This window comes from Guillardia theta (assembly GCF_000315625.1).
Source record: "Guillardia theta CCMP2712 unplaced genomic scaffold GUITHscaffold_18, whole genome shotgun sequence".
Taxonomy (NCBI): domain Eukaryota; class Cryptophyceae; order Pyrenomonadales; family Geminigeraceae; genus Guillardia; species Guillardia theta.
In genome coordinates, this window is record NW_005434656.1 from 250,534 (window position 1) to 278,412 (window position 27,879).

At 55.3% G+C, this 27,879-nt stretch overlaps 9 protein-coding genes across 9 annotated transcripts in view; 5 read left to right on the forward strand and 4 right to left on the reverse strand.

Annotated features, from left to right (window-relative positions):
* GUITHDRAFT_151502 (hypothetical protein) overlaps nucleotides 1–1,766 on the forward strand; it is a 2,578-nt gene extending 812 nt beyond the window's left edge. The window contains exons 2-5 of the mRNA XM_005836220.1: nucleotides 539–598; nucleotides 1,082–1,152; nucleotides 1,209–1,285; nucleotides 1,467–1,766. Coding sequence (XP_005836277.1) covers nucleotides 539–598; nucleotides 1,082–1,152; nucleotides 1,209–1,285; nucleotides 1,467–1,547 — 289 coding nt within the window. The 3' untranslated portion in view covers nucleotides 1,548–1,766. The remainder of the gene's footprint in view (nucleotides 1–538; nucleotides 599–1,081; nucleotides 1,153–1,208; nucleotides 1,286–1,466) is intronic.
* A 116-nt stretch (nucleotides 1,767–1,882) lies between these two features.
* On the reverse strand, nucleotides 1,883–2,973 carry GUITHDRAFT_104828 (hypothetical protein; the record flags this gene model as incomplete). The annotated part of the gene is made up of 5 exons (XM_005836221.1): nucleotides 1,883–2,009; nucleotides 2,058–2,108; nucleotides 2,247–2,494; nucleotides 2,633–2,755; nucleotides 2,908–2,973. 5 exons carry the CDS (start codon nucleotides 2,971–2,973, stop codon nucleotides 1,883–1,885), a joined length of 615 nt encoding a protein of 204 aa, XP_005836278.1.
* Nucleotides 2,974–3,944: 971 nt separating this feature from the next.
* On the reverse strand, nucleotides 3,945–6,611 carry GUITHDRAFT_68130 (hypothetical protein; the record flags this gene model as incomplete). The annotated part of the gene is made up of 7 exons (XM_005836222.1): nucleotides 3,945–4,417; nucleotides 4,688–4,747; nucleotides 4,816–5,008; nucleotides 5,126–5,361; nucleotides 5,534–5,750; nucleotides 6,012–6,233; nucleotides 6,441–6,611. Coding segments are annotated over 7 exons (1,572 nt in total), but the record flags the coding sequence as incomplete, so codon positions are not given.
* Nucleotides 6,612–8,123: 1,512 nt separating this feature from the next.
* On the forward strand, nucleotides 8,124–10,705 carry GUITHDRAFT_104830 (hypothetical protein; the record flags this gene model as incomplete). The annotated part of the gene is made up of 4 exons (XM_005836223.1): nucleotides 8,124–8,180; nucleotides 8,354–8,625; nucleotides 8,689–8,782; nucleotides 8,891–10,705. 4 exons carry the CDS (start codon nucleotides 8,124–8,126, stop codon nucleotides 10,703–10,705), a joined length of 2,238 nt encoding a protein of 745 aa, XP_005836280.1.
* Nucleotides 10,706–12,334: 1,629 nt separating this feature from the next.
* On the forward strand, nucleotides 12,335–16,876 carry GUITHDRAFT_135992 (hypothetical protein; the record flags this gene model as incomplete). The annotated part of the gene is made up of 25 exons (XM_005836224.1): nucleotides 12,335–12,505; nucleotides 12,609–12,672; nucleotides 12,700–12,755; nucleotides 12,821–13,008; nucleotides 13,121–13,288; nucleotides 13,459–13,561; nucleotides 13,723–13,779; nucleotides 14,013–14,121; nucleotides 14,270–14,340; nucleotides 14,481–14,552; nucleotides 14,600–14,680; nucleotides 14,815–14,844; nucleotides 14,977–15,039; nucleotides 15,089–15,166; nucleotides 15,345–15,385; nucleotides 15,430–15,499; nucleotides 15,548–15,686; nucleotides 15,751–15,838; nucleotides 15,885–15,981; nucleotides 16,025–16,129; nucleotides 16,177–16,227; nucleotides 16,278–16,349; nucleotides 16,544–16,579; nucleotides 16,698–16,781; nucleotides 16,868–16,876. The coding sequence occupies 25 exons, from the start codon at nucleotides 12,335–12,337 to the stop codon at nucleotides 16,874–16,876; spliced, it is 2,103 nt and encodes a 700-aa protein (XP_005836281.1).
* A 77-nt stretch (nucleotides 16,877–16,953) lies between these two features.
* GUITHDRAFT_135993 (hypothetical protein) lies at nucleotides 16,954–17,925 on the reverse strand (the record flags this gene model as incomplete). The annotated part of the gene is made up of 6 exons (XM_005836225.1): nucleotides 16,954–17,009; nucleotides 17,057–17,126; nucleotides 17,169–17,336; nucleotides 17,384–17,446; nucleotides 17,493–17,606; nucleotides 17,875–17,925. 6 exons carry the CDS (start codon nucleotides 17,923–17,925, stop codon nucleotides 16,954–16,956), a joined length of 522 nt encoding a protein of 173 aa, XP_005836282.1.
* Nucleotides 17,926–18,161: 236 nt separating this feature from the next.
* GUITHDRAFT_135994 (hypothetical protein) lies at nucleotides 18,162–20,321 on the forward strand (the record flags this gene model as incomplete). Its single annotated transcript, XM_005836226.1, has 2 exons — nucleotides 18,162–18,797; nucleotides 18,948–20,321. 2 exons carry the CDS (start codon nucleotides 18,162–18,164, stop codon nucleotides 20,319–20,321), a joined length of 2,010 nt encoding a protein of 669 aa, XP_005836283.1.
* Nucleotides 20,322–20,325: 4 nt separating this feature from the next.
* GUITHDRAFT_85732 (hypothetical protein) lies at nucleotides 20,326–22,163 on the reverse strand (the record flags this gene model as incomplete). Its single annotated transcript, XM_005836227.1, has 13 exons — nucleotides 22,144–22,163; nucleotides 21,841–21,867; nucleotides 21,617–21,796; nucleotides 21,488–21,551; nucleotides 21,335–21,444; nucleotides 21,236–21,281; nucleotides 21,148–21,182; nucleotides 21,039–21,095; nucleotides 20,903–20,991; nucleotides 20,702–20,771; nucleotides 20,632–20,654; nucleotides 20,480–20,579; nucleotides 20,326–20,430 (listed from the first exon to the last, which is right to left on the reverse strand). The coding sequence occupies exons 1-13, from the start codon at nucleotides 22,144–22,146 to the stop codon at nucleotides 20,326–20,328; spliced, it is 909 nt and encodes a 302-aa protein (XP_005836284.1). The 5' UTR covers nucleotides 22,147–22,163.
* Nucleotides 22,164–22,782: 619 nt separating this feature from the next.
* On the forward strand, nucleotides 22,783–25,716 carry GUITHDRAFT_104833 (hypothetical protein; the record flags this gene model as incomplete). The annotated part of the gene is made up of 20 exons (XM_005836228.1): nucleotides 22,783–22,852; nucleotides 22,913–22,953; nucleotides 23,001–23,036; nucleotides 23,100–23,142; nucleotides 23,192–23,259; nucleotides 23,333–23,391; nucleotides 23,675–23,719; nucleotides 23,765–23,795; nucleotides 23,877–24,086; nucleotides 24,135–24,178; nucleotides 24,227–24,355; nucleotides 24,413–24,515; nucleotides 24,563–24,617; nucleotides 24,885–25,000; nucleotides 25,064–25,105; nucleotides 25,152–25,232; nucleotides 25,306–25,373; nucleotides 25,427–25,472; nucleotides 25,514–25,576; nucleotides 25,621–25,716. 20 exons carry the CDS (start codon nucleotides 22,783–22,785, stop codon nucleotides 25,714–25,716), a joined length of 1,446 nt encoding a protein of 481 aa, XP_005836285.1.
* Between the last annotated feature and the right edge of the window lie 2,163 nt (nucleotides 25,717–27,879).

Sequence of the window (27,879 nt, forward strand, 5' to 3'; positions counted from 1 at the left end):
AAGCAAAAAAAAACAGCATATAAAATAGTACAGCTTCCAAAAAAAAAAATATACAACCCTCCCCCCCCCTCCCACTAATACACCTCATCTCCTAAAGCTCATCCTCATGTTCCTCCTGCTCAACATGCACAAAATCCAGCTCCTGCTCCTCCTGCTCTTGCTGTTGTTGCTGCTGCTCTTGCTGCTGCTGCTCCTGCTCCCCCTCTTGCTGCCTGCTGCTCCTGCTCCTGCTATTGTTGCACCACCCTCCTGCTGCTCCTGCTCCTGCTCCTGATGATCCTGTTCTTGCTGCCTCCTGCTCCTGCTCCTCCTGCATTGCTGCTGCTCCTCTTGCTGCCCATCCTCCCACTCTTGCTGCCTCCTGCTCCTGATCTTGCTGTTTGCTCCCTCCTGCTCCCGCTCCTCGTTTTCATCCTCATAATACGGGCTCTATGAGTACTCCTCATGTTGCTTTGCTGAATGCAAACGAATTTCTGACACGATCCTATCCACTCCTTTGCAACGCATCGACCTCTACACAATTTCTTACTGTGACCAGGGTCATGTCGAAGTTCGACTGTCCTTTCTGCAATCACGAAGGCTGCATCAGAATTGCAATGTAAGCCTGTGCTTCCTTCTTCTCATTCACCTTCTACTCCTTCACTTCCTTCTTCTCATTCACCTTCTACTCCTTCACTTCCTTCTTCTCATTCACCTTCTACTCATTCACTTCCTTCTTCTCATTCACCTTCTACTCCTTCACTTCCTTCTTCTCATTCACCTTCTACTCCTTCACTTCCTTCTTCTCATTCACCTTCTACTCATTCACTTCCTTCTTCTCATTCACCTTCTACTCCTTCACTTCCTTCTTCTCATTCACCTTCTACTCCTTCACTTCCTTCTTCTCATTCACCTTCTACTCCTTCACTTCCTTCTTCTCATTCACCTTCTACTCATTCACTTCCTTCTTCTCATTCACCTTCTACTCCTTCACTTCCTTCTTCTCATTCACCTCCTTCTCATTCACTTCCTTCTTCTCATTCACCTTCTACTCCTTCACTCCCTTCCGTCGGGTGGATTTCCTGACTTCTGGTCCTGGCAGCATCAAAAAAGCGAAGCTAGCGACTGTCAAATGCACAACGTGCGGTCAGGATTGGGCGACCACCGTGACAGGTGGGGGAGGGCTGGGGGTGTGAGATGGTCGAGAAGACCTTATGACGTTTCCTTAGCTCTCACAGAACCCATCGACGTGTTCTGTGAGTGGATAGACGCTTGTGAGAAGAAGAACCAGGAAGCTCCTTCACATGTAAACTTCCTGCTCCACCCCCTCCTTCCTTGTCTTCCTCCTCCTCTTCCTCCCCCCCCCACCGCCTCCTCTCTTTCCATCATCACCACCACCATTACCGCCGCCACCACCACCTCATCATCATCATTTTCCTGTTTCCCCTTTACTTTGCTGCCCATCGCGCTGATCGGTTAAATATCAGGGGCATGGAGGCGCTAGCAGCAGCGCTCGTCCAAGAGACGAAGACAAGGACGACGAGGACGAGGACGAGGACGATGACTGAGCAGGGACTGTGCTGATGAGAAAGTGTCGATCGTTGTATACAAGCGGGTTGATGTGGTCAGATCTGTGCAGTTGGCGATCAACAGCCGTTGCTGGGTGACGGGCAAGTCAATGATGACGCGTCATGTTTGTTGAGATTTGCTGTGTGTTATGCTTGATGGATGTGCTTCTTGTTAAAGTGATTGAATCCGCGCGAGTTGCCGCTCATGCGCTCACTTCCCATCCTCCTCCTCCTCCTCCTCCTCCTCCCCCTCCCCCTCCCCCTTCTCTCCGCTGTCCCTTCTTCTCCTCTTCCTTTTCTCCCATCGCTCACCGTCAAGCTCGTAAGCTCTTCCTTTACTCGTATGGCTTCGGCGATGACGCGTATGGGGATGATGCGAGCTGAAGGGGCATGAGGGCGACGCGATGGTGACCGGGACGAGAGAAGTCTTGAGGGGAGGAGACTCGGAGATGCGCGACGCTCCTGGGGGCAGCAGTGAGGGGAACGAGAAGAGCAGGAGGGGGAGAGGACCTGTTCTCCTTGTTGATGCCCTTCCTCGCGAACTTCTTGCCCTCTGAGTGTCTGCTCCTGCGTCACCGGAAGAGCGAGGAGGAGGAGGAGGAGGAGGAGGAGGAGGAGGAGGAGGAGGAGGAGAGGGTTCAAAAGAGGTGGGAAGGGGAGGGGGGGGGGTATGGAGAGAGAGAAGGGGCAGCGGATCACCTGCCAGGCATGAAGACTTGGAATTTGGACGCGAGCTTCTTGACGAGGGACTGGCGCTTGAGGTTCGTGGAGGGGGAGGCAACCTCTGCTGCTGTTCCTGCTGGGGAGAAGAAGGAGGAGACGGACGGGGAGCTTCTGTGGAGGACGGGAGACTCTTCTACATGCGGGCATGCACGGAGGAGGTTCGAGCCCACTAGCGCGTGCATCCTCCATTTGCTTGCGTCCTCCAGCAGCTTGTCCAGAAGACCCTGCGATCTCTCAGCCTCCTCCAGCTCTTCCCCAATGAATCCTCCTCCTCCTCCTCCTCCTCCTCCTGCCCCTCTCCTCCTCACAACGATCCTTTTCCGTTCCAGATATCTTCATTGTGCCCTCCCCTCTGCTCTCACCGCTTGCAGCAGGGAGTTGGACATGGCGTTCTCCGTCTGTTTCTCGTCAGGCCCAGCGGGAAGGCAGTCGATGCTTACGGAAGCGTCTTCGGCAGCCAGCAGGCGAGCTTCGAGCATGGAGATCTACGAGGGCAACAAGATCGGAGGGAAGCAGGGGGGAAGGAGGAAGGAGGAAGGAGGAAGGAGGAAGGAGGAAGGAGGAAGGAAGGATAAGAGGTGAGGGATTAGGGAGGAAGAGAAGGAAGCAAGGAGGAGGAAGAGGGGAACAAGCTTACCTGCTGCAAGAGTTCCAGCTCGCGGAGGTTCCAGGCATCGTCGACTTCGCTCGTATTCTTCCTCATCTCCTCTTGCCGTGCAGGAGCACCCTGCTCCACCTGCTCCTGGGAGAGCAGCTGGACTTGTGCCAACTGACAAATCTTGATCACAATTTTTGTCTCTCCTCCTCCCCGGCTCTCACCTTGGCCTCCTGCTCCGCAATCTTTCTTTCAGCTCCGCATTTTCACGCCGCAGTCTCTCGATCTCCTGCTGGTGCTGGTGCTGGTGCTGGTGCTGGTGCTGGTGCTGGTGCTGGTGCTGGTGCTGGTGCTGGTGCTGGTGCTGGTGCTGGTGCTGGTGCTCCTCCTGCTGGGTGTGCGGGTCCGGCAGGGGAGGGAACTCGAACAGCTGCATGCACGAGACGACTTCACAGCTCGGGCTGCAGCTGGCCTTCGCCGCCCTTCTCCTCTCCTGCTCCAGCCGTTTGACAACCTGGCGGGCAGCCCGGAGCCTGCTGGACAGGACCCTCCTCTTGACGTAGGCGCAGATGACCTGCAGAGAAGAGGACAACCTGTCCTCCCTCCTGGCCTCCAGCTGGGACCAGACCAGGGAGGGGAGGAAGACCTTGGACTTTCCCAGCTGGAAGTCCTTGGGTGTCAAACCGGCGGAGAGGAGCACGTTCTCAGCTAGCAACCGAGCTGGGGGTCGATGCTGGAGTTCGACAGGGTCGACGTGCTGGGAAGGACCTGCTGGGGGGAGGTTGGGGGCAGGAGACAAGAGAAGCGGCTGAGAAATCGGGGGAAGGAGATCTTGATGGGGAAGCCGATGCTGGCGACCCTGCGGGGAAACGAAGAAAAGAGGGGAAATGCAAGTGAGCGAGGAGGAGGATGAAGAAGAAGAACACGACCATGACAATGATCATGATGAATTGAAGGAGGAGGAGGAGGAGGAGGAGGAGGAGAAACATGATGGTGGAAGAGGAGGAGGTGGTTTCAGAGGAGATGATGGCAAAGGAGGGGGAAGAATAAAGAGAAAAGATTCGCACGACACAATCTACTCACTTGGCAGCTTGTAAGATCCCTGTTGCTCTGATCTGCTTGAGGACAAACACATCGTCGAAGGTGTCCGGTAGTTTCTTCTCGTTGGAGTTGATGCAGCGGATGAAGTGGGTCTGCGTTGAGCCCATGATCCCCTCCAAGGAAGTGAGCTGCTTGCGGAACTTGGCAACGAGGCTCTTGCTCGTCCCACGGGAGCAGTCGGCGACTGGCTGCTTCCCCCCCCCGTGGACGTCGGCGATCTCGTGGAAGAGGAGGCGAAAGAATCGGAAGTGACATCTGGAGAAGAAGTCCAACACGTCTCTCCCCACAGCGTCTCTGTTCTTGTCCACGAACGAGGTCCCGTTGTAGCAGACTTGACCGGCGTAATGGCTGATGACGAAGGTGAGGCTCGACCTCTTGGGTACCGTGAGCTTCTCGTGCTTGCTGGCGACGATCGTGCGGACTTTCAGCATGAGAGACTCGTCTGATCCGCCTGTAATCATCAACATCAACTTCTTGATCAACTTCTACATCATATGCAGCATCATCTTCTCCATCATCATCGTCGTCGTCGTCAATTCACCATGGTTAACCATCATTGCAATGAGATGACAACATCGTCATCATCGTCTTCTCCATCACCATCACCATCACCATCACGAGCACTGTCACAATTGCTGCCATCATCATCAACATCCATTTTCCTTGTCATCATCTCCACTACAAGATCTGCTCCTTCTGCTCCTTCTCACAACTTCGTCACCTGGAATCCTGATCTCCTCGTCAACGAGCGTGAGCAGCCCCGTCTGCCTGTCCTCTACCTCTCAAGTCAGACCTTCAGTCTTCTCCACCCAAACATCCCAACCTATCGCTTCAAGCTCTTCTCGTTACTAACAAAGTCCACGAGGGAGAAGGTCAGCCCTTCCTCTCGGTACGTCTCTTGCTCGAATGCAAACATGTGGTTGTTGAACAAGCTCTGCAGCCTCTCGTTTGCGTAGTTGATCAGGAGCTGCTCGAACCCGTTGACTTCCAGCGACTCGAAGCCGAAGATGTCGAGAACGTTGATTACGCTACATCCCCTCGCCTCGCACCTCTCTAGGACTTTCTGCACTTCCTGCTCCTCGTCCAAAGGCTCCTCCTCCTCTTTCACCCTCTCCTCCTTCTCCTCCTCCTCCTCCTCCTTCACTTGTCTCCTCACGACGTTGGACAGGAGAGCCAGGTTCATCCTCCTGACCAGCCAACTGAACAATCTCTCATAGATTACCTTGCACATCCCGTCTCTTGCTTCCCCTGCTCGCTCTTCTGACCGATCCACCCCTACCTCCTCCCCTGCCAGCCGCACTTTCCTCGTGCAGAGCGTCTCCTCCAGCTCCGAGCACGAGCACTGCAAGCACGCCGCCGCTGCCAGCAGCGCATGCGAGCTCGAACTTCGGTCGACTCGCGCTCCTTCTGCTCCGACCGTCATGGCTGGCGACGAGAGCACACAAAACGGAGGAGGAAAGAGAAGATGGGAAGAGGAACGAGGAGGATGAGAACGGGGGTGGTTGTGGGGGCGGGGGGGGGAGGGGAGGAGAGGAGGGGAGGGGAGGAGGCGGAGAAAGCTTGTTACCAGTGGAGTTTTTGGATTCTACAGGGAGGAAGAGGATATTCCCCAAGGAGAGGATGAGACCGACGGTGCTCATCACGTTGTCAACCTCCTCCTCCGTTAGCCCTCCTCCTCTCATCGCCTCCTTCGTGCTCTCTAGCGTTGACCTGCCATCTCTCTCGTTGTCTTCGCTTCCTACTGGGGCATGTAAGGAAGAGGAACGAAGGGGGGGGAAACAATTCTTTGCCTCCCAGGAGGCGGAATGTAGGGAATGAAGGAGAAGCACTTTGCATGTGTTTCTGTTCGTCAAGGTGTAAGTTAGTTCATGAAAGGAAGGAGAAATCGAGCAAGAGTCAAGGATGGTAGAGGAGAGGAAGGGGAAGAGGTAGAGGAAGAGGAAGAGGAAGAGGAAGAGGAAGAGGAAGAGGAAGAGGTAGAGGTAGAGGTAGAGGTAGAGGTAGAGGTAGAGGAAGAGGAAGAGGAAGAGGAAGAGGAAGGAGACCTGGTATTGATAGAAGATGTGGAAATTTCGCTCTCCCTTCTCAACGTGCGCGACCCTGGATCTCTCCAGGAGGAAGACGTTAATGGAGCATCCTTGCAACGAGTACTTGCTGTCTGCCCTCGAGAAGTAGAGAGAGACAAACTTTCCGTAGCGGGAGGAGTTCTGGTTCCTGACAGTCGCTGCGTTCCCAAAGGCTTGCAAGATCGTGTTGGACAGCAGCACCTGAAGGAGAGGAGGATTCAGGGGAAGTGGGCGTCTATGCTGGACCATTTGAATGGAATGAAGGCTGGCGGGGAGGAGGAGGTGGATGAGGAGGACACAAGATGGAAGGTACAATCTCATGCTTCCAGACACAGGTAGCAGTTGCTGAGGAGAGGAACCAAGGAGAGGGTCGCGAACGACGAACGGGTCAAAAGGATCCGCACGCACCTTCTGCTCCAGACCCTTCACGACTGAGCCAGACTTGCTGGGAGAGCTCCTGCAGCCTTGGAGGGAGACGAGGTGGAACAGGAGGAGCTTCGTAGTCTCGGTCTTTCCCGCTCCTGATTCTCCGCTGATCAAGATGGACTGATTTACATCTTCAACCATCATCCTCCTGTATTGTTCTGTTACACACCCTTTCCCGCACACCCTCGACCGTCATCCACATCATCATCGTCATCATCGTCTCCATCATCATCTTCTCCTCCTCCTCCTCCTCCTCCATCATCATCATCTTCATCTCCTCCTCCTCCTCCTCCTCCTCCTCCATCATCATCGCCGTCGCCATGGGACATGCCTGAAGGTTTCCTCAGCAATGGCAAACGGATGAGGAGGAGAGGAGCTCATTGGGATTCCGAAGAAATCTGACGAGTTGTCATCGGAGAGAGGAGAAGAAAGGAGCCACCTGACGGTTGTGCCGTCATGGCTGAAGACCCTCCGCTCCATGGGTTTACAGCAATCATCACGGGGCCGGTGTAGGTGTAGAACCTTTGAAACAAGTTCAGGTTCCTCTGAGAGTAAGAGGGAAGGAGGGGAAGGGAGGAGAGGGAGAGGGAGAGGGAGAGGGAGATGGAGATGGAGAGGGAGAGGGAGAGGGAGAGGGAGAGGGAGAGGGAGAGGGAGAGGGAGAGGGAGAGGGAGAGGGAGAGGGAGAGGGAGAGGGAGAGGGAGAGGGAGAGGGAAAAGCAGCAGAGGAGGAGAAGCGAGGGAAGGTAGCCTGACCTCTCTGTCTTGAACCTCTTCTTGAGGGAGTAGAGCAAGTTCGGCTCGTCGAGCAGGGTCAACCTGCACACAAGAGTCAGCAAGTCAGAGGTAGATGTGACCTTCGATGCTCCAGCACCTCGTCAGATCGTCGGGATCGTCGTTGTCCTCAGGGTTGACCTCCTTCACAAGCTCTCGGGTGACCTGCAGAGCGGTATCCATCCTGCCTGTCTCAACGCCACCAGCTGTCGTTTCCTCCTCCGTCTCCATGAACTTCACGACAACGCGGCAAGAGGACTCTTCGACGACTCTTGCTCTCTCCCATCTCTGCGTGGGATGCCATGCCCACACCAGCCGTCCACCTGGCTGCGCTTGCTGTCCGGCCGTTGAGGTAAGAGACGCCATCGCCCCCCTCAGGACTTGCAGGAGGGAGGGGAAGGAAAGATCCAGCGACTGTCAGCAAACAATCAGAATGATGGCAAACCAACACTAGCCACTGCTCTACATTCTCCTCTATATTTCCCTCCCGTTAAGCCTGCCTGCCTGCCTGCCTGCCTGCCTGCCTGCCTGCCTGCCTGCCTGCCTGCCTGCCTGCCTGCCTGCCTGCCTGCCTGCCTGCCTGCCTGCCTGCCTGCCTGCCTGCCTGCCTTCTCCGCGGCGGCATGGTCGTCCGTTGATCATGGTCTCGATGACTCATTTTGACCGCTCCTTTCAAATTTTCAAACTGTGAGAGGCGGTTGGCGTGTCAAAGGCCACCAGGCGTGTTGACGGTGACTCTATCAAGGTTATGAGTCATCATTAGTCACGGTTGAGTGAATGCGCCGCCCCCCAGCTGACCGGCCGCGGGTTTCCGGCCCGCCGAGGGTCGTTGGCAGGTGGGGAGAAGGTGGGTGGGTCCGTTTGGGTTCAATTTGAATCCAGAACTTGGAAATGGTTGCGCGACCTGGCAAGAAGAGGAAAGTGAACGACGATGATGATGAAGTTAAGGTGAGCGAAGATACTGAAATGTCTTCGAACATTCATCATCTCAAACATTATGCCGCTCATGCTCAACATCATGTTCAATATCATTATCGATAACAGCATCATATTGTCACAAGCATCACCATTGCCTTGTAAATGTATCTTACAGTCACACCCTCCTTTCTTTTCTCCTTCAGGTCGTCGACGACGTCTTCGAGACCTGCACTTCTGCTCAGCATGAGGTCATCAACCTTGCCGCCAGCATTGCTGCCAGGCGAGCAGAGCTCGAGCAAGAGAAGGCCAAGATGCTCTCCGAGAGCTTGCGAGAGCAGGGGATCAAGCAGGAGAAAGACTCTCTCCTCTTGCTCAGACCCAGCAGCATCGTGAAGCTAAACGTCGGAGGCACCAAGATTGATGTCAAGCGCAGCACAGTGACTGGCTTCCCGTCGAAGCTGAGGTGGATGCTAAGGTGAGCTGCGGGAGAGGGCGCGAGACGGGGCTGACTGACGTCTGTGGCGGGCTGGGGAATCAGCGGGCGGTGGGATCACGTCTACAAGCATGACAGCGAAGGTCGGATCTTGCTGGACTACGACGCCAGCTGGCTGGAGCCTATCATCAACTACCTGGTAACCTCCTGGGAGAAAGGGAAGAAGGCGTTTGAGGCAAGGGAGGGGAAGGAGAAGCAGAGTTGAGAAAGGCGCAGAGGAGAGAGCGATCTGACTAGACTATGGCAGAGAGAGCTTGCCATGCAGCAGTCGCCGATGCCGATGGAGCCGCCCAAGGTGGATGGGGAGAATGAGATCGGCTTCAGATACCTGACGCGAGCGCTGGGGCTGGATGGTGTGATCGTGAACAACAAGCAGATGGATGTCGAAGAGGGCCTGCTCAAGTCATGGGCAAGACCACCCATGACTCAGAGCATCGCGTCAGCCGTCGGATGTGGGAAGGAACGCTGCGACTTCAAGCTGCTGTACCGGGCCAGCCGAGACGGCTTCTCGATAGGGACGCAGCAGCAAAAGTGCCAGGGAGAGTCGAACACCCTGACGATCGTGCGGGACACTGACGGAAACGTTTTCGGAGGCTTCTCGGACGCAGCTCGAGAGTTTAACGGCAGTTACTCGAGGTCGGGGAAGAGTTTTCTCTTCAAGCTCTCTTCCGGAGAGATTCAGGACCCAGCAGGCCTAAAGCTCTTCCGGGTGCTGCCGGGAAAGGAGGAGAAGGCAGTCCTCAATGACCCTCAGTCCTATGCCGCGTACGGCGATGGTGCGGACTTGCGCATTGCCAACGAATGTCAGAGTTCAGCGATCAGTCGGTGCAACCTGGGGCACACGTATGATAAGTCGGACGGACAACCTCACGAGCTCACAGGAGGGAAGCCGAACTTCCAAGTCGCCGAGCTGGAGGTGTGGAAGGTGTCGCTGGAGCTGGACAAGGCAAAGGAGGCTCCGCCTACTGCAGAGAGGATCCCTCGTGACTGCAGCAAGGTGCTAGGAGGGCTGACGAAGCAGTTGGACGCGCTCGAGGCCTTCCAGTACAAGCTGCTGACGAGAGGAGTGGAGTTGTGCCAGGAGGCGCGAGTGCTGGACGAGGAGGCAGAGGACCTCAAGGCGGAGAAGGCGTACATGAAGGAAGTGGCGAAGGCGATTAGTCAGGAGAAGGTCGTGTTCTTCAACGTCGGGGGTAGGAAGCTCTACACGATGAAACAGACGCTGGCGCTTGTCCAGGGCTCCAAGCTTTACAAGAGATACGCGAGCGGCAATGGAGAGGTGCCGGAGGGCGACCTGGACGACGACGGAGACATCTTCCTGGACGTGAACCCTTACTGCTTCGGGAAGATCGTCTCGCACCTCCGGACTCGCAGGCTGCAGGAGAGCCTCAAGGAAGACGTGAAAGGGCTTCCTCCTGCCATGCTCCAGGTCAGGGCCACGGAGGAGGCGTCGTTCAAGCGGATGCTGGCCTTCTTCGAGCTGGACTGGGACGAGCTGGAGGGAAGAAACCTAGACCCTCGTCTCCCTGATTCCATCTTCTCCCGCCACTACTCGAAGCTGCAGCCATACCTGTCAAACTGTACTGTGGAAACCAAGTGGAGGCTCGTCTGGCGAGGCAGCAAGGACGGTTATTCAGCTGCTGAGATACACAAGAAGTTAAGCCAGCCGGTAGTCCAGCGCCAGCTCGTGATGGTGAAGGATGGGCAAGGAAACATGTTCGGCGGCTTCACAGACGTGTGGCAAGTTGGGGGAACAGGTTACATCCATTCGGCTTCCTCCTTCTTGTTCAGCCTTCGTCGAGCAGGACTGACTGATGAGCAATCCTTCAAGATATGTGGTATGAAACCCGGCATGAACAATCACGGTATGCTGCTTGGCGACGGCAACATCTACCACTTCGGTCAAAGGGACTTGATAATCGTTACTAACTGCAACAAGAACAGTTCGAGCTCCTGCGGCGGCATCGGAAACACCTTCAACAACCATGGCGTACCTCATCTGCTGACTTCAGGAGCACCATCCTTCAAAGTAGACGAACTCGAGATCTGGACTTTGGCCTAGCTGACTCGTTCAGTCGCATTTTACTACGTGGCCTCGCCCTGCGATTAAAATTTTCACTGCGTCACATCTCTGAGTACCGTGACTGTTTGACTCGCTCGGAAGACGTCCCGCGTGCCACAGGGCCCCGGCCCGAGCCGAGCCGCTCATGTTTCCGAAATCATTTCGAAACAACCTTGAACGTGAATACAAACTGCATGTAGGCTTTTGTACCAGAAGTCCCTCGAGGGAATATATTATTAACTAAAGGCTAGGCTATAACCAAACCGGGCCGGGCCGCCCGGGCCAGCGGCGGCTGCCGGCCCGGGCCCTGAGGCTGAAATCACTGCTGAAGTCAGGTGACAGTGAGCCCCGGGGCCGTGGTGGAGATGAGGGCACAAACTCTCTCGAAAATGCAGAGAGGCGTTCGGTTGTCGGGAGGGAGGAGAGACGGGGATGGCGGAAGGAGAAGGAGAGGAGGGAGAAGATGAAGAGAAGGGAGAGAAGAAGAGGGCCGCAACGAGCCGAGCGTCGCAGCTTCATGGTATGAGCCTGCCTTCTCAGCACGACGCTGGTACGGCGCACTTGGATATTGCAAGGCGCAGGAATCCATGAGCGGGGAGAGGAGGGGGGCGGCGGACTTCACTCTGAAGGGGGTGGGGACGTCAGGAAGTTCTACAGCAAGGTCAGGAAGCAATATCCGACGTTCGTCTCCTCTCTCTTCCAATGTCGCGCTGCAAAGGGACCGGAGCTCGCCCTCCCGCCCGACAGGGTGGCAACCCTACATCCTCCGAGGGAGGGTTGACAGCCATGCACACGACGGGTTGCACCGGACCTTCTTCAAGACGGGGAGAGTCGCGGAGATATTCCTCGGCACCAACAAGAGCATGCGGGACAGAACGGCCACTAGCGCCTCGCACAGGCGGAAGCATGACGAGGGTTTGCAGGATCCTTCCAGGGCAGCCAAAGAATCTCATCGAGATCAGGTGATGCTGAAAATTTATTCACTCTCTCCTCCTCTTCCCTCCCTCCTCTTGCTCTCTTCTCCTCTGTCCTCTGTCCTCTCCTCTTCCTTGCCACCCCTTACCCTTCGCTCCCCCACCCTCAACACCTCCGGCCTGCCCTGTCGTCTATCCCTCTCCTCACCACTTCCCTCTCTCAACATCCTCATCATGTGTCACACATTGCAAGTGTGGTATCGTGCGCATGACTTCTCCACCAGATCACTCGGAGATTTCAGCTCTCAGTGAACGGACCTGGAGGTAACCTCGTACCCAGCTGGATCAGACCAGGGGACTCGTCTCTGCAGAGATTCTCCTGGCCTTCTTCCACGACTCTACCAAAGGACAGCCTGTACAAGGGTACAGCTGCCATCTCCTCGGGGAGGACATGGGACAAGGCCATGGAGCCGTTGAGGGGGGCGAAGTCTGTGCAGGAGGAAGCGGCTTCTGATCACAGTCAGACCCTGCCATGTAACGACCAACTCAACCCAGCTGCGACTCTTTTGATGCTTCTCCTCGCAGCCACGAGCTCCAGCGACGACGGGAAGCTGTCGCAGGCGATCACTGTGATCCTAGACTCGAGTTCGACCTTGTTTGACGCTCTTGCTACAGCGAAGGAAGGACCCGAAGCACATGAACGGTGATCACCCCCATGTTTCGCTCCAGCTTCCGCATCCTGACACCTTCAGTCTCAGTCTTCCTCCCTGCATTCTCCAACGAGACGAGACAGGAGAGGAGGGTGGCGGCGAGGGGGAATGAGGAGGAGTTCCAATCAGACAGCGAGGAGACCCACAGCTCCAGGATGGATTCACCGCTGACACAGGTGGGTCCTCGTGGTGACGTGGCTGGTGGCATGGCCGATGGAAGCGCCAAGAGCGGCTGCGCCTTTCCTGCCCCTTCTGACTCGCCGCATGTTGGAAATGCAGCCTGACCTCTTGGAGTGCGACGACGATGGGGACTCGCAAGACTCCCGCGATCTTCAGATGGAAGGTGGTTGTCATACCCTGTGTTTCAAAGGTCCCTCCTTACCTTTTCTTGCAACCGAGAAGAAAACTACGACGAGGATGACGAAAGTGAGATCTCCTCCCCCCCCCCTCTCGCCTCTCCCCCCCCCCGCAAAGTCCTGATGAGGCAGCAGGTGACGTGCAAGACAGCGGCAGGAGTGACAGCGAGAGCGAGTCAGTCGTCGATCCTGGCGAGGTGGCCTATGAAGCCTGAGCTCAAGGTTCCGGGGGCTGACGTGCGACCTCAGCAGGATGTCGACCAGCTGCTGGACGAAGTCGCCGCTGCCGATGTCAGCGGGCTGAAGGGAAGAGTCTGGCACAGGTAGGGAGAAGCCCTTGGGAGGCGGTGAGGGAAGAGAGTTGAAGGAGAGAGGAGGAGAGGATTTTCAGGACGAGGACGAGGACGAGGAGAGGAATTGATTGTTTGCATGCAGCTGCTTCTTCGGGCGTCCTCCTTCACTGCATTTCTTGCACGATTGGTATCACAATGCCGGAGAGGTTAAGAGTGGAGACGAAGACGAAAAGAAGGAGGAGGGCAGGAAGCAGGAGGAAGCGACAGAAGAGACGATCTCAGAATCATGGAGCAAGAAGGATGGGACCAGGTCCTGTTGAATGATATCAATCTCCTCGTCCTCGCTTGCCCTTCCCCCTTCTGCCCTCCTCGCTCCTCCCTCCTCCTTCTCTCCCTCCTCCTTCCTGCTCCTCGCGCTTGACTCCTTGCTCCTTGCTCTACCTTCCTCGCTCTTTGCTCCTCTCACTGATGTCCCATCAGCTCGTGGGAGGATGCATGGAAGGACAGTCGAGGGAGAGATCTCTTCTCTCTCTTGCAGGAGAAAGGCTGGATGAAGCTCAAGATGACAAACAAGAGCTCACAGGTAGACCCTCGTCCCTGCACCTTACCCTCCTCCTCCTCCTCCTCCTCCTCCTCCTCCTCTTCTCCCCAGTGCCTGTACCCCTCTTCCCTACTGCCCCTCCTCTCTCCTCTCCAGTGCCTTTCGCCTCTTTCCCGCTGCTGCCCTCCCTGAACTCCTTGCAGGCTCGTAGAGCCCACGAGAATGCTGGTTATGCTGTCTTGCGGAAGGACCAGAACCCGGTGAGGAGGAGGGGACAGGAAATGAGATGGAGGGAAGGAAATGAAGGGGGTGAAGGAGGAAGTGGTAGGAAGTAGGAGCAGTTGAAGGAAGAGGATGAAGGAAAGAGAAGGAGCATGGAGGAGGAGCATGAAGAGGGAGTAGGAAAGAAGAGGGAAGGAGGAACAAGGGAGCTAGGAAGAAAGAGCAACGAGCAAGTAGGACGGAAGACGCGGGTTACTCACCTTCCTTCCAGACGGCTGCTCGAACTTCTCATTTCAACTGCTGGTGGGCCCACGCGCTCTCGCCGCATGACAGCAGGTGGAAGAAGCTGCAGGCACATCAGAAAGTCAATCACTTTCCCGGTCTGCTCCCGCTGCTCCTCCCCTCCCCTCCCCTCCCCTCCCCTCCCCTCCCCTCCCCTCCCCTCCCCTCCCCTCCCCTCCCCTCTCCTCCCCTCCCCTCCCCTCCCCTCCCCTCCCCTCCCCTCCCCTTCCTGATCCGCACACGCAGGGACCTTCTGCATTGGTCGCAAGGATCGACTGACGAGAAATCTGATGCGTTTCAAGCGCCGTGTTGGGAAGGTGTGCAGTAGGAGTCGGAGGATGGATGGAACGAGGAAGGAAGGGAGGGAGGGAGGAAAGGGGAACCGGGAGTGGAGGAGGTGGAGGAAAGGAGTGGCCACTCCTGCTGTTGACGAGGGATGATGTCGATTCCCTCGCAGGACAAGTGCGACTTTTATCCCTCCACCTACATTCTTCCTGCGAGCTACACGGAGTTCAAGAATGATTTCCAGGTGCTCGTGCTGGGGGATGTTGTATCCTCTTACTCCTCCTCGCTCAGTCCAGCAAGGGAGTCTGGATCTGGAAGCCTTGCGCCAGCGCCCGGGGGATCGGGATCAAGATCGTGACGAGACTAGAGCAGGTGGGGGAGGGGAGGATGCGGAGGTTGGAGGATGAAAAGGGAGCTGAGGGGATGAGAAAGGATGGTGGGGAGGGCGAGGAAAGGAGGAGAGAGGGAGGGAACGAGGTATCGTTCTGACTGGATCATGATGAAAGGTGTCGAAGAAGAAGCCAGGGCTCATCCAAGTAATATCCATCTTTCATCTCCGACATTTTTCTTTCCTTTGCATCTTTGATTCCGTTACCTCTCCCTCCCTCCCTCCCTCCCTCCCTCCCTCCCCTTCCTCTCCTGCTAATCCCTTGTGACGTTATCACCAGGAGTACATCAACTCTCCTCTCCTCATCAACGGCTTCAAGTTCGACCTTCGTGTCTACGTTCTGGTACATCTTGCGTGCTTGGCCTCCTCCGCAGCTCAACAGCCTCTGCCAGGCCACAAGCTTCAACCCCCTGAAGCTCTACATCTTCACCAACGGGCTCGTGCGTTTCTCAACGAAGAAGTACAAAAGAGTGAGTGATGGGTTCGCTTCTTTCCTGCCTGTCCTGACCCCGACGAAAGATCAAGAAGAACTCCAAGGCCGTCTCGCGCTTCATGCACCTCACGAACTACTCCGTCAACAAGAAGTCTTCTTCCTTCCAGGCACTCGAGGGAGGGCGAGGGGGAACTTGACCGTGACGCGCCCGGCAGGTGCGGAGTGATGCGGACATGGATGCATGGACAGGCAGCAAGTAAAGACGAAGCTCGTCCCTTCTTCCCTCACCTCACGTCTCAGGTGGTCCATCCGTGCCCTCTGGCGATACCTGCGGGAGGAGCTGGACTACACCCAAGAGAGGGTAGACAAGGTACCGGGGCCCCGAGGCGCTGAGGAGCGATGACGTCATCACCTGCAGGTCTGGAGCGACATCCGGAGCGTGATCTTGCGCACCTTCATAGCCGCGGAGTCTCACATCAACATCAACACCTCCCTCCTCCACCTCGACCGTTCCAACTGCTTCGAGCTCTGGGGAGTCGACATCCTCCTGGACTCAGGTTGTCAAACTTCTCCTCCTGCTCCCCCCCCCCTCCTCTCCCTTCCCACACACACCGCGCCCAGCTGACGTCGGCCTCTCGACAGCCCTGAAGCCATGGCTGGTGGAGGTCAACACGTCCCCCGACCTGAGCGCGAGCAGCCCTCTTGACAAGTGATGACAAGCTCGTCTCAACGGCTGCAGCCTGACTTGACAGCAGGGAGATCAAGGGCTCACTCTTCACCGACACCTTTACTATCGTCGGCGCCGAGGTCGTCAAGCAGAAGAAGCATCATGGCAGGTCCAGGGACCCCCAGGTGACCCCCAGCTGGCCTGTCAAATCTCGCTGACATGTCACAGCCGGAGACACGTGTGAGGCCGACGGGATCAGCAGATGAAAGCCGGAGGAAGCCGAGCAACAACCTGCAAACAACCTCGACGAGCTGGTTCAGCGATCTCACACCGGTTGCTGCGCCGGGCTGTGTGTTGTGAACTGACGAGGCCGAGTTCAGCTGGACATCCAGGTGCTCCAGCAGAGCGAGGATGAGTTCCGTCGGCAGGAGGTTGTCAAAGTTTTCAAACGTCCTCTGTCCTTCTTTGACAAGAGCCTCAGTCGACACAGTTCGAGATCTTGTACCCCCACCCCTCCATGTGCGAGATCTACGAGCCGATGTTCGAAAGCTCGGTGACGATTCTTTCTGTCTGCTTCCTCCTTCCCTGCGCTCGTTCAATCTTCTCTTGCTCTCTCCTTGTTCCCTCCTAGCCCTTCCTCCTTCCCTTGCTGCTTCTCTCTTCCCTCCTCCCTCCCTCCGTCTCCTCCATCCCCTCTGCTCCCTCTCCCCCTCCACACGTCCCTTCTTCTTCCTGATGTTGTCACAGAGAAGCTTGAACCGTCTCTTGCACCATTGGGTCAAGGTAGCTGCCCTGCCCTGCCCTGCCCTGCCTCCTCCCTCCTCCTCCGGGCCCCCGCTCCTCCTCCCCCGCTCCCCTGATCCTCTCCTCGTCCATCGATGGCTCTGATGTTGCCCTACAGTGCAGGGAAAATCCTCCTCCTCGACTTTGCGAGCTGCTAGACATGAAGCCTTCAGCGCTGCACACCCGTCGAGAGGAGCCCCAAGTATGTCGTCCTGCGTTGATAAGCGCGACCCAGACTGTAAAGTTGTAACTAGTCGTTGAGATGTATGCTGTTGTACAGTTGTGTAGATTCTTTGAAACGGAATAAAGATCACTGTTTTACATGATAACATTACAACCTTGATTCAACTTTCATCCCCACGTGCTACTACAGACTAGCTGTTGTCTCCTTCCCCTGTGACGGCAACCCCGGTGTGAACTCCCGCGATACCTGGAGAGCAGCTTGTTAGCTATGGACAAGAACAACCGAGCGTGGACCTTCGTTGGCGATGTCGGCAAGGGACTCGACATAGCACAGGCACTGACTTGCTGTGATGGGAGCTGAATACTAACTTGGCGATCAGAGGAGCAGGGGGAGGTACAGGGAGACCTGAACGACTATACATGCTCCTCTGCACCTGACGAAGATGATACCCGAAGCTCCCTTCCTGGATGAGTTGTAAGATGAGACGAATGACAAGCTTTCGTACTTGCAGTGTATGGTACGTGGGTTGCAGTGAAGAGCAAAGTACTTCTCTCTCCCCACCCGAATCCCTTCCTGTTGCTCACACATCAGCCCTGAAACAGAAAATGGCGAGGATGGACTTTGAAAATTTCAGTTGGGTCTCGAAAGTTCTTCAAGACGAAGGAAGCAAGCTCCAAGTTTATCTGTAGAGCATCAGGCGATTCCGATGACGCTCGCGTCCAGTTTCACCTCGCAGGGCTTGCGACTTTGTATCAGGAAGGGACTTTTGTGCTTGTTCTTGGAGTACTCGATACTCCAGTCGTCCGTAATGATGAGACACAGCTTGTCAATCGAGCTGCTTGCCTGCCCCACGTTTATACACGGCCCTGCTGCCTCCTCGCTCCTGCCCTCCTGCCTGCTTCACAGTTTCGAGTATGTTCACAAGCCTGACACCCTGAACCCAACAGTTGCCTTCTACCTATCTTGTTCCCTCCCTCCCCTCCCTCCCTCCCTCCCTCCCTCCCCTCCCTCCCTCCCTCCCTCCCTCCCTCCCTCCCTCCCTCCCCTCAGGCCTCTCGCTCTTGGATCGTCTGCTACCCTGCATTGCCTCCTGCCATGTCGCCTCCTCTACCTCCCATGTCGTCAAGACGCTGTTCCACGTATGCCCCGTTGCGTCCGCCATGGCGGAAAATTATTCCCTGAGACTATCAGATCTGATGGGCCCGATCATTTCAAATGATGCCTCGAAATCTCAGACAGGAAAAACTGAGTGTCCTTTTAATTTGAAATTATCTATGAAAACATTTTGGTCTTTTCTGTTTGATTTCTTTTTTGACGTGGTACCAGATTTGGGTCTCCTGGCCCTGAATCATGGACTAGTCACTGCCGCTCGCCGACGACCATGGCGCGCGAGAGGAAATGAGCGACGAGAATTTCATGCAGGAGGAGGAGGAAAGGATGCGAGACAAGCTGGTGGAAGAGCAGGAGGAGAAGATTGGCGTCAACGGGACCCATCAGGTCGAGCAGACTTTTGAATTCAGAAGGAAACTAAGCGTGATGAAGGAAAGAGAGTTGGAGGAGATGGAGAGAAAGCACGTTGAGATCCTCTCTGCCCTCCAGCATGAGAACGATATGCTCCGCAATCAGGTCAAAGATCAGTCGAACATCGCCAAGCAGCTAGAGAACCAGGTTCAAGAGCTGAAACTGTCCATATCGTACTCGGTTTCATTGGACGCGCTGAGAGAGTATGAAGAGCTCATTGCAAACGAGAGGGTGAACAGCTGGCTCATGACTCTGAATAACATCGCAAAACATTGGACACGGTTGAACACCTCGCGATGCTTCTGGTTTTGGTTCAACCACGCGATGTGGAAAAAACGCAACCTGTGGTGTGTTCGACGAGTGTCAAGGGCCCGTCTTCACGCGTGGCTGAGGAAGTTCAAGAATGTCATGACGATGAAGAGAGTTGTGAAATCTGATACCCGCAAGGCCCAATGGCTGAAAATTATGCACCAAAGAAGGAGATGCCGATTGCAATTCAAGCGATGGATGAAGGTGTGCAGGGCAAGAAAGCAAGGTTGCCAGAGGGTCGAACAATCTCTCCAACAAAAACGTGCTCGTGATCTTTCATTGTTGTTTGTATTTTGGTTGAGTCGGCTAAGAAAATCTCAACGGATTGGCAGAAATCATGTACACAAACAGCAGCAGTTTATCAAAGACATGTTTCACCTCTGGTCGGAACAGAACACCCGTTGCAAGTACTTTCAGCAGACGATGCAGCTTCAGGAGACTGTCAAGCTCTATGAGAGTGAAATAGAGGCAATCATGACGCGTCTACATGAGGTGGAGACTGACCTTGAGTACGAAAGGAGCAAGAACTTGCTGGAATACCGCGAACAGGCGATAGTAAAAGAGAGGGAGATCGAGAGGATAGAGCAGAATTGTGCGGAGAAACTTTCTGCCCACCTCGAGGAGATCAAGATACTTGAAGCTGTCAATAAGAACCTGACGGAGAGAAACAAGGAGCTCGAGTCAGAAGGTTCCAACAGAAAGCTGAGCCTTGTGAAGGATCGTCCGATAGACGTCTGTGTTCCGGATGCTGCCCAGGATACAAAAGTCATGCATGAGATGTCTATACATCTCTCTATCACGATCTACAAGGCGAGGATGACGAAACGCATCGTGTTTGACAGCTTTCGAAGTTTGACAGGGAGCCCTAAAGCAAGGATGGGTGATTTCTTGTCATCGCTGCTCGATCGTCGCACTCGTCAGCTTGCCTTTCAGTGCTGGTCTACAGCCAGGAATCTCAGCAGGAACTTGCTCGTGAAAGCAACTCGTTGCAAGTCAAAGTCTTGTGACCGCACGCTACTGGTTGCGTTGCAGGATTGGAGGGGATTGTGCCGGGCGAAGAGGCGGGAGGAAGGGAAAATCATGAGAGTGCGGAGGAGAAACTGTGAGAAAGTTCTGCGATGGAGCTTTGAGAAATGGAACGAGGAGCCTGAGAGCATCTGTGAGATGAGAAGCCAGCTGGTGAGGAAGGAGGCGGAGGTAGCGGAGAGGACAAGAGACTTGCAGGAGAGCAACTCCAAGTACGACGCGATGCTGCTGTCCAGACGGCGAGAGATGGACAGGATGAGGCAGGCGGCAGGGTCCCTGGGCTTCCATGCCCAGAAGAAGGTTCCCCTTCTTCGTGCGATGACAAGCTGGAGGCTGCAGGGCATGCTAAAGTTCCTCTTCTCCTGCGTGAAGCTCAAGGCAGCGGCGATGGGAAGGAGGAGTGTTTCGAGGAGAGCGCTTCATGCCTGGGCGTGGGAGGCGCTGGGGGAGAACGAGGAGGAGCAAAGGAGGCAGCAGGATGGGCCTGTGCAGATGACTCCTAAGGAGCAGCTTCGTGCGGCAAGGAGGATGGTGACGTCATGGGAGCGGCTGCAGCGGAAAATCTTCTTCAAGCAGACGTTTCTAGGCGGCAGCTTTATCCGATGGATCAACGAGCTGGCTCTACGAGCCTTCAGCGAGTGGCGGCAGGGCTTGAACTCCTCCCTCACCCGCCGGCGAGTCAACCTAGGAGGGTACGTCTGACGTGTCACAGCCGTGAAGAAGGGATAGAGCGGAAGGCGGGAGGGCGTCGCTGTACGAACGCATTTCTTCCTTCTTTCCCTTCTTCGGAGAGATAATACAAGCGGGTGGCCTGCCATGACTGTTATCCTCCTTTTGCTTCCGGGCCGAGCAAAGGTCACCTGGCCGGCCAGCTCCATGATCCCTGCCTGCCCGTCCTCGTCTGCGTTGATCGCTGCTTTGAGACAGGCCAGAGCTGTTGGACTGAGAGCTAGGATGCGACTGTTGGGAACGTGAGGAGAGGTTGGAAGGAGGAGGTGGGAGAGGCTGATACCGGCACCATCTTAAAGTCTCCCTCTGCGTTCTCTTGTTAGAAAATGTCCAGGCAGCTCGTCAGAGGTCACCTCTAGCTCGGCAAGAGGTACAACAGAATTGACAAGCTTCATCTCCAGTGCCTCCTTGGCGTTGTACAACCTCCAGGTCCGATGAGCGTGGGAGCACGATGAGCAGAAGGGAGGGAGAAGGGATCAAAGAGGGAAGGAAGGAGGAGGTCAAACAAGGAGGGAGAAGGAGCAGCGAAGAAGAGGCAAGCCCCTCAAGCTCACCTGCAAAGGAACCAGATCTCCCTGGCCTTCTTCTGCCCGACTATCCGCGCCATATGAGAAGAGCCATACCCCGCGTCGAAACTTCCAACCTACCCAGCAGGTCAGGCCTACCTCCCTAAATGACGTGGCAGGGAACCTTGGGCCCGGTCTGCCCGAAGAGAGCGTTGTCTGCCGCAAGCGACAAGTCGCAAACCTGCCATGCCCCCCTATCACTCGACGTTTCGTTGCCATCGAACCAGGAGTACCATGTGCAGAATGTGCCCGCCTCCCACCGCGTATCCTGTAGCGCAGCCATCAGCTAGCCAGCAGGCAGGCGAGCAGGCGCCACGTCACCAGCGATCATGGCGATCACAGGCTTCGGGCACCTCCTCATCTGAACCTGCCGTAGCCTCTCGAGTCAGCCGCACGAAGTAGACCATGCGTCCGTTCCACCTGGAGGTCCAGCACAGAGAGTCTCGGCACAGGTTCTGTCCCGTCATCGTACCCTCCTTCTCCTCTCAGCGTCTGATCCCCTCCCGAGCAAAAGGCGTTGGGCCCTTCCCCTAGTGCAAGCTCACCCCCAGCAACAGTCTGCCTGGATCTCACCGCAAAGAATGATCACTCCTATAGAAACATCGTCCTGCGCAAGAGCAAACGCCGTCCGGAGTTCCTGCCAACACCATCACGCTCAGCAGCTCTCACCCTCACGCCCAGCAGCTTTTTCAGCGTCATCACCTGGATCGTGAGAGGTCTGAACGCATTGTGAACTTCTGGCCTGTTGATAGTGATCTTGGCGATACCTTCGTCGCTCGTGTGGTATCGAATGTCCTTGAAGTTTTGCGCTTGAGTTCTGTCATGCCATTGTGTATCTTTGTTCGACACCAGGTGAAAGCCATCCTTCTCCTGCTGGGGCGCCTGCGCAACCATGAGCACTCGACAGACGGTCTACAATGGTTCACCTTTGACCTCCCGGATTTCCCCAAGGACTGCGGAACAGTTAGCGATAGAAAGAGATCACGATCAGCGACAGCATGATGTCTAACGATCCTTCAAAACATAACTGTAATATCTCGAGGCCTTCTGTTTCCATTCAACACGTCTCATCACTTCCGATTGTTCCCATCATTGCCCGACTATGATATCATACATACCTCCTCCCTCTCTCCCTCTCCTCCTCCCCTCACTCGCTCTCTCCCTCGCTCTCCTTCTCCTCATCCATCTCCTCCTCCTCGCTCTCCTCCTCCTCTTCCGTAGTTCCTCACCATGATGACTTGGCCTCCCTAGGGCGAAAGTTTGAAACTTCGACCCCACAAAGTTGAAAGTTTGGAAGTTTTGCAACTTTTTGTTTGGAATAGGTTGGAGTTCCGAGTTCGGAAGGAGGGAACAACTACCCACCCCCATATTTCCCCCTATATCAGAGCTAAGAGTACCGGTGATATTCTCCTTTTCTCAATTTATTGACTATTCTTTCTGGTTCTTATTGTGTTACTTGTTTACAGTAATGACCTTTTATGTTGGTAGCTTCAGGCGGAACAATTAGTACCGCAATTCTAATAATCGATCATTCATAGTAGCGGTACATTATGTTGCAGGTACTGTTTAATAACATTTTATAATTTTTAAAAAGGCTTCTCCCGCAGTCCGGTCATCGCCGGAAATGCCCGAGTTCGAAGCAGTAGCGGAGCAGGGAGGGCGAGCGGGGAGCAGGTAACATTCCTTCCTTCCCGCTCCCTCTCTACTCAGTCTCCCCACCGATGACAGGTGCAGCAGGTGAAGCCCGCTTCCTGACCTGAACGCCCATCATCGAGATCTGCCCGGTGTGAAGGGGACTTCTCAGCCGGAGGGAACCTCTTCCATGGGAAGCAAGGGCTGGTAGTCAGTCGACCAGAGAACGCAAGAGCATGTACTCCCACTCCTACGAATCTTCTTCTGGGCCTGAAGAGAGCGGAGAATTCGATGACCTCGAATGCGGTATGCCCCTCCTATATGAGCCATCCGGCTCCCCCTACTTTGGCACTTATCCCGACCCAGGCATCGGCATCGAGGTCAAGCAGCAGAAGGGGCAATATCAGGTACTTCTAGTTCATCCGAGGAGAGCTACACTGAGTTGGGGCCTCAGGTGTCCCACATCTCGGAAAACAGCTCAGCCCAACGGGTGAGAGAGTTGGAACGCTCGCCGACGTTCCTTGAGAGGGAGCCTTGCTGAGCGCTCTTCCAGACTGGGCTGTTGCATGTCGGAGACGTGATCCTCTCAGTGGAAGGTTTCATCCATGGTTGAGTAGATTGCCCGCCTGTGAACTCCTTCTCCAGGCATCTCCGTGTTCGGGAAGAAGCAGCACGAGGTCTTGGACCTGCTCCTGGGACCTCTTGACACTCTGGTGAGGGCGATGTGAGGGCAGACACCTTGAGAGTCGTGCGAACTTGCAAGGAGCTGAGCTGATCTCATCTCAGGTCGAGCTAGAGATCGAACACTGCCAAACGCCGGTGAAGGATCGCAATGTGATGGTGCGGTAAGTGATTGAAGGTTGCAGGGCAAACGGAGCAACGTCGTTGTCAGGAGGACGAAGAATGATGAGGTATGGATCAACGTGTGCCATCTTTCCTTCCATCGTCTGTCGCGCTTTCTGGTCCACGCACCCTCCTCTCCCTGCCTGCCATCGCTTTCAGTGCTCTGCAGTCGTACAGTTCACTTGAACCATTTAACTGGGTTTGCTCAGAGTGAAAACATGCCTGGAACTCCGACCTCAAACGATTGCACCCTCTCAGGTACATATTCGTTTTTCTTGCTTTCAGTAAGACACTTCATGCAGATGAAGGGACTGTCTGCTCGTCCAAGGGGTTGTGAACTCTTTTCGTTGTCAAGCTTAGTAACGTGATGCACAGGAAAGAGGAAGTTGGAAACATAGGAAACACGGTGAGTTCCTTGACATTGATTCTCTTGTTTGTATCGCTCGCTGCATTCTTCCTCCTGGTTGTATCGCTCACATTCCGTCAGGAGAATATTGATGGGAGTGACAACGCTGTCTGCGAGATCTCGTCGGATCTCATCGAGCAGGATCGGGTTGAGCCAGGGGCCTCGCCCGAGGTCAAGGATGGGCTTGACGAGGGGGGAGAAAACTCGTGGGATCCTGAAGACTCTCACGTCGAGCATGGGGAGAATGGCAACGAGGTGCGGTCGGAGCGAACTTTCTGTGCGAACTGTCAGGTGAGATTCGGCGGGCCCGGGCCCCAGGGTGTCAGTGACGGGATGCAGTCGATGTCCGAGTCAAACCAGCAGCTGCGAGAGGAGAATGAAAGGTGGGCGGTGGTGCGGCAGAACCGGGGGAATGAAGGAGTTTGGTGCAGGCTGACGGAGGAGAACGAACGGCTAAGGAAGGAGATAAGGATGTTGTCGGAGGACAAGCAGAATGTGCTGAAGAAGTCTTATGCGCTGTCTGAAGCGAGCCTCGACCCCAGCGAGTTTGTGTTCCACATGTAAGCAGCCGCAGCGGAGCATTGGGGGAGGAGGGAGAGGTCTGAACCTGCTGATAGGAACGACGAAGAGCAGGAAGTTGACGGTGACAGGGTCGGCGATTTTGCCGAGGGATCGTTTGACCCATCGGAGATGGGAAGTTTGGTTGACGAGCAAGATCAGGTGAAGGGATAGAGGAGTGGGCTGCTGCTGATCGTTGAGATGCCCAGGACAAGAAACCTGACAACTGTGGGATCGGAATCACGCTACACGTTGATAATGAGGGTGAGAAGAGGGGCTAGTTAGTCTTGGCGGGGTCACTTGGGTAGCTTCGTGATGGTCTTTCTGGTTGATTCATGGTTCGATGCTGGAAATGTTTCCATTGGGGATGATGGAGATGATGGAGATGAAGTGGTTAGTTCAGGGAAAAAGCGTGATGTTGGTTATGGTAATGGTGATGCTGCTAAAGTTTGCGATGACAATGACGATGATGACGGAGATTTGACTAATGATACTGCAACGAGCTCCGATGGTTGTTACACTTCCTCCCAGGGACATTTCGGATCATCTCCATCACTCACGGCGGGCCTGCGGATCTCTCCGGGGACGTTCTTGTGGGGGACGTGGTCACTAGCGTCGACGGCACTCCCATCAAAGCGATGAGAAAGGTCTGTTAGTGTCGTTTGACCAGCCAAAGTTTGACCGCTGCTCTGACACCTTTCTCCCACCAGCCTGACGTCATCCGACTGCTCAAGGGGCCGGCTGGGACGAGGGTCGCCGACCCTCTGCAGGGACTCTGCTGGTCTGAATTTGCCGCAGGTCAATCTCGAGCTGCGGAGAAATGACAAGCGTTGTACCGTGGAGATTGAAAGGGACGAGGCCCAGCAGAGAGTCTGGAAGGTGAGATGTCATCCCGAGCCCTTCCTACCTTCCCCTCCAGCTCTCTCCAGCCTGATGACGCGTCGTTGTCAAGGTGCTCTCGCAGTACTCCGAGCTGCATCCGGAAGACTTCGATGACGTGGACTACGATCAGGACGTCAGGTCCGTAGCTGCCCCCCCTGCTGCAGTCCAGCTGTTGACCGTGTGGGCCCCAGTGGACGAGGAGCGGCGGAGTCGATGAAGCTCCAGCTACAGCAGAAGGTCAGCTGACATTGCACCCTTGACTTTGACAAGCACCGCAGCTGGAGCATATCAAGATGCTCGAGGCGCAGCTGATGGAGGCAGAGAGGGGGAAGGAGGGGATGGTGAGGGGATGGGGACTAGGGGGAGGAGCTGAGCTGGAGCGCAGCTGGACCGGATCAACTCTCTCCTCACAAGAGCGCAAGAGAGCGACACGTCGACGGGAGCGAGACAGAATGTAAAGCGAAGACGAGGAGATGATTGAGACGATGATGATGATTGAGACGATGATGATGATTGAGACGATGATGATGATGTAGATGATGATAGCGATGGTGGAGATGATGATGGAGATGATGATAGATATGATGATGAATTGGAGATATCACGACGCTGCGTGTAATGAGCAGATAGTGACATGAACTGCAAGGTGGTGGAGTCTACTCGACAAGACGACTCCAATCCGAGTCAGCAAACCACCGCAGACCTCAAGACTTCAGGTGCCAGCAACTCTCCGCCAAAGCCAGATAAGAGCGAAGCAGATAAGAGCGAAGGTGATATTAGCCTGTTCCCCTCCTCTCCTTTCCTAGCATTCTGCACTTGCTTCTTCTCCCATGGATCCTCCACCTCCCCATTCTGCCATCTTCGTCATTCTCATCCAGCTGAACAGCGGGAGTTGGGCTGGTCCTATGGCACGAAGGTCCCCCGCTCATCTATCGGTCAGCTATCTTTCTGGTCTTGTCGCTGCTGAAGTCTCTCCTGCAGGGTGAAAGAGATGAGGGACAAGAGGTACCGCCATGTTTCCTTTCCTCCTGCCTCCTTCCTCCTACCTCCTTATGATTTCTCCTCCTTTCTTCTCCTTCCGCTTGCTCGTCCTCTTCCTACTCAGATCTGTTCCTCCCAGTTATCTTCCATCATTGTTTTCCTCGTTTCCCCTTCATTGTTCCCCGTCTCCCCCCTCCCTCCTCCTCACTTTCTTCCCCCTCCTCTTTCTTCTCCTTCTCATGCTTCTGCAAGTCCATCGCAGATCAGCCGTCAGGTTCAGATTAATGACATTCTATTGACCGGTCAGAACTTCACAACTACCTCCCTCAATCTTCCTGCTGCTTCCACTCCCGCCCCTGCCGCTACTCGTACTCCTGCCCCTGATTCTGTGTCTACCTCTTCCTCTCAACTTTCGCTCAAACTTTCTACTCTGCCCTCTATCCAATTTATGCGTGCTTCTTCTTCCTCCCGTTCTCACGACTTTGCTGTTCCGATTCTGCTTTCTCGTCCTATCGCCCTCGCACATTCCAGTCGACAGCATCGCCATTCGAGATATGGCTGAGGCTGACGTGATCGACCTGCTCGACGGGCAGCATGTAACGACAACATCTACCGCTCCGTTCCTCTCCCACCACCCTTCCTTCGTCTTCCCATCCCCTCTACCTTCTCATCCATCCCTCTTTCTTTCAACTCTGCATCGCACCTCTCAGTCCCGCCATTTCCTGCGAATTCTTCTCCTTCCTTCTGCCAACGTCCCATCACCTCCTCCTCGCCTCCCTCCTCTTCCCTTCCTTCTCCTCTCCTTATCTCGTCAGCAGGGAACTTCCGTCATCCTCGGCCTACAGCGGGTCAACGGCCAGGGGCTGCTCTACGTGACGTATGTCAGCCTTACGAGGAGCAAGGAAGCCGGACCATCGGTAGCGGAAGCGAGGATGAAGAGGTGCTGAAAGTGGGAAGGAGAGGAGGAGGAAGCGGAGGAGATGAAGGAGGCAGGGGAAGGGGGGTTACTGGAGCAGGATGAGGATGAGGATGGGGTGGGGGGAGGGAGACGAGGTAGCCGAGGAGGAAGCGAAGGAGGAGGAGGAGAGATCGAGAACAGGATTTGCTGCTTTCTTACCCCATGAGCCCTCCAGTGAAGAAGCGCAGAGCTCATCCAACGGTCAAAAATCTTCGAACATGCGGTGAGAGAAGGGAGAAAGCAGAGCAGAGCAGAGCAGAGCAGGGCAGAGCAGAGCAGAGCAGAGCAGAGGGAACGAGTGCAGAGGGTGGGAGGGAAAGGAACGGGGAGGGCTCTAGTGGTGATTGCGTTTCGTTGACAGATGTTCGGTTGGACTTCTGGTTCGCAAGGATTCGCGAGGAAATCTCAGGTGGGACTGACAGACACAAGGGGAAGGAGGAGGAGGAAGTGGTGGAGGAAGTGGTGGAGGAAGGGACTCAACCAGTCGCTGCTTGGAGACTGTGGAGGAGGCGGAGGGCGGAGAAGGATGGGAGAGAGGAAGAAGGAGGGTGCAGGGTGCGACGGGAGAGAAGGGGAAGGAAATGAGGGAGGGAGGGGCAAGGGGAAGGGGGGGTTGATTGATGAATATAATCAGAGTTCGGGGGTTCGCTCCGGGGGGACCTGCTGATCGCTGCGGAAAGGTCAGGCCAACAGCCCTTCCTGTCT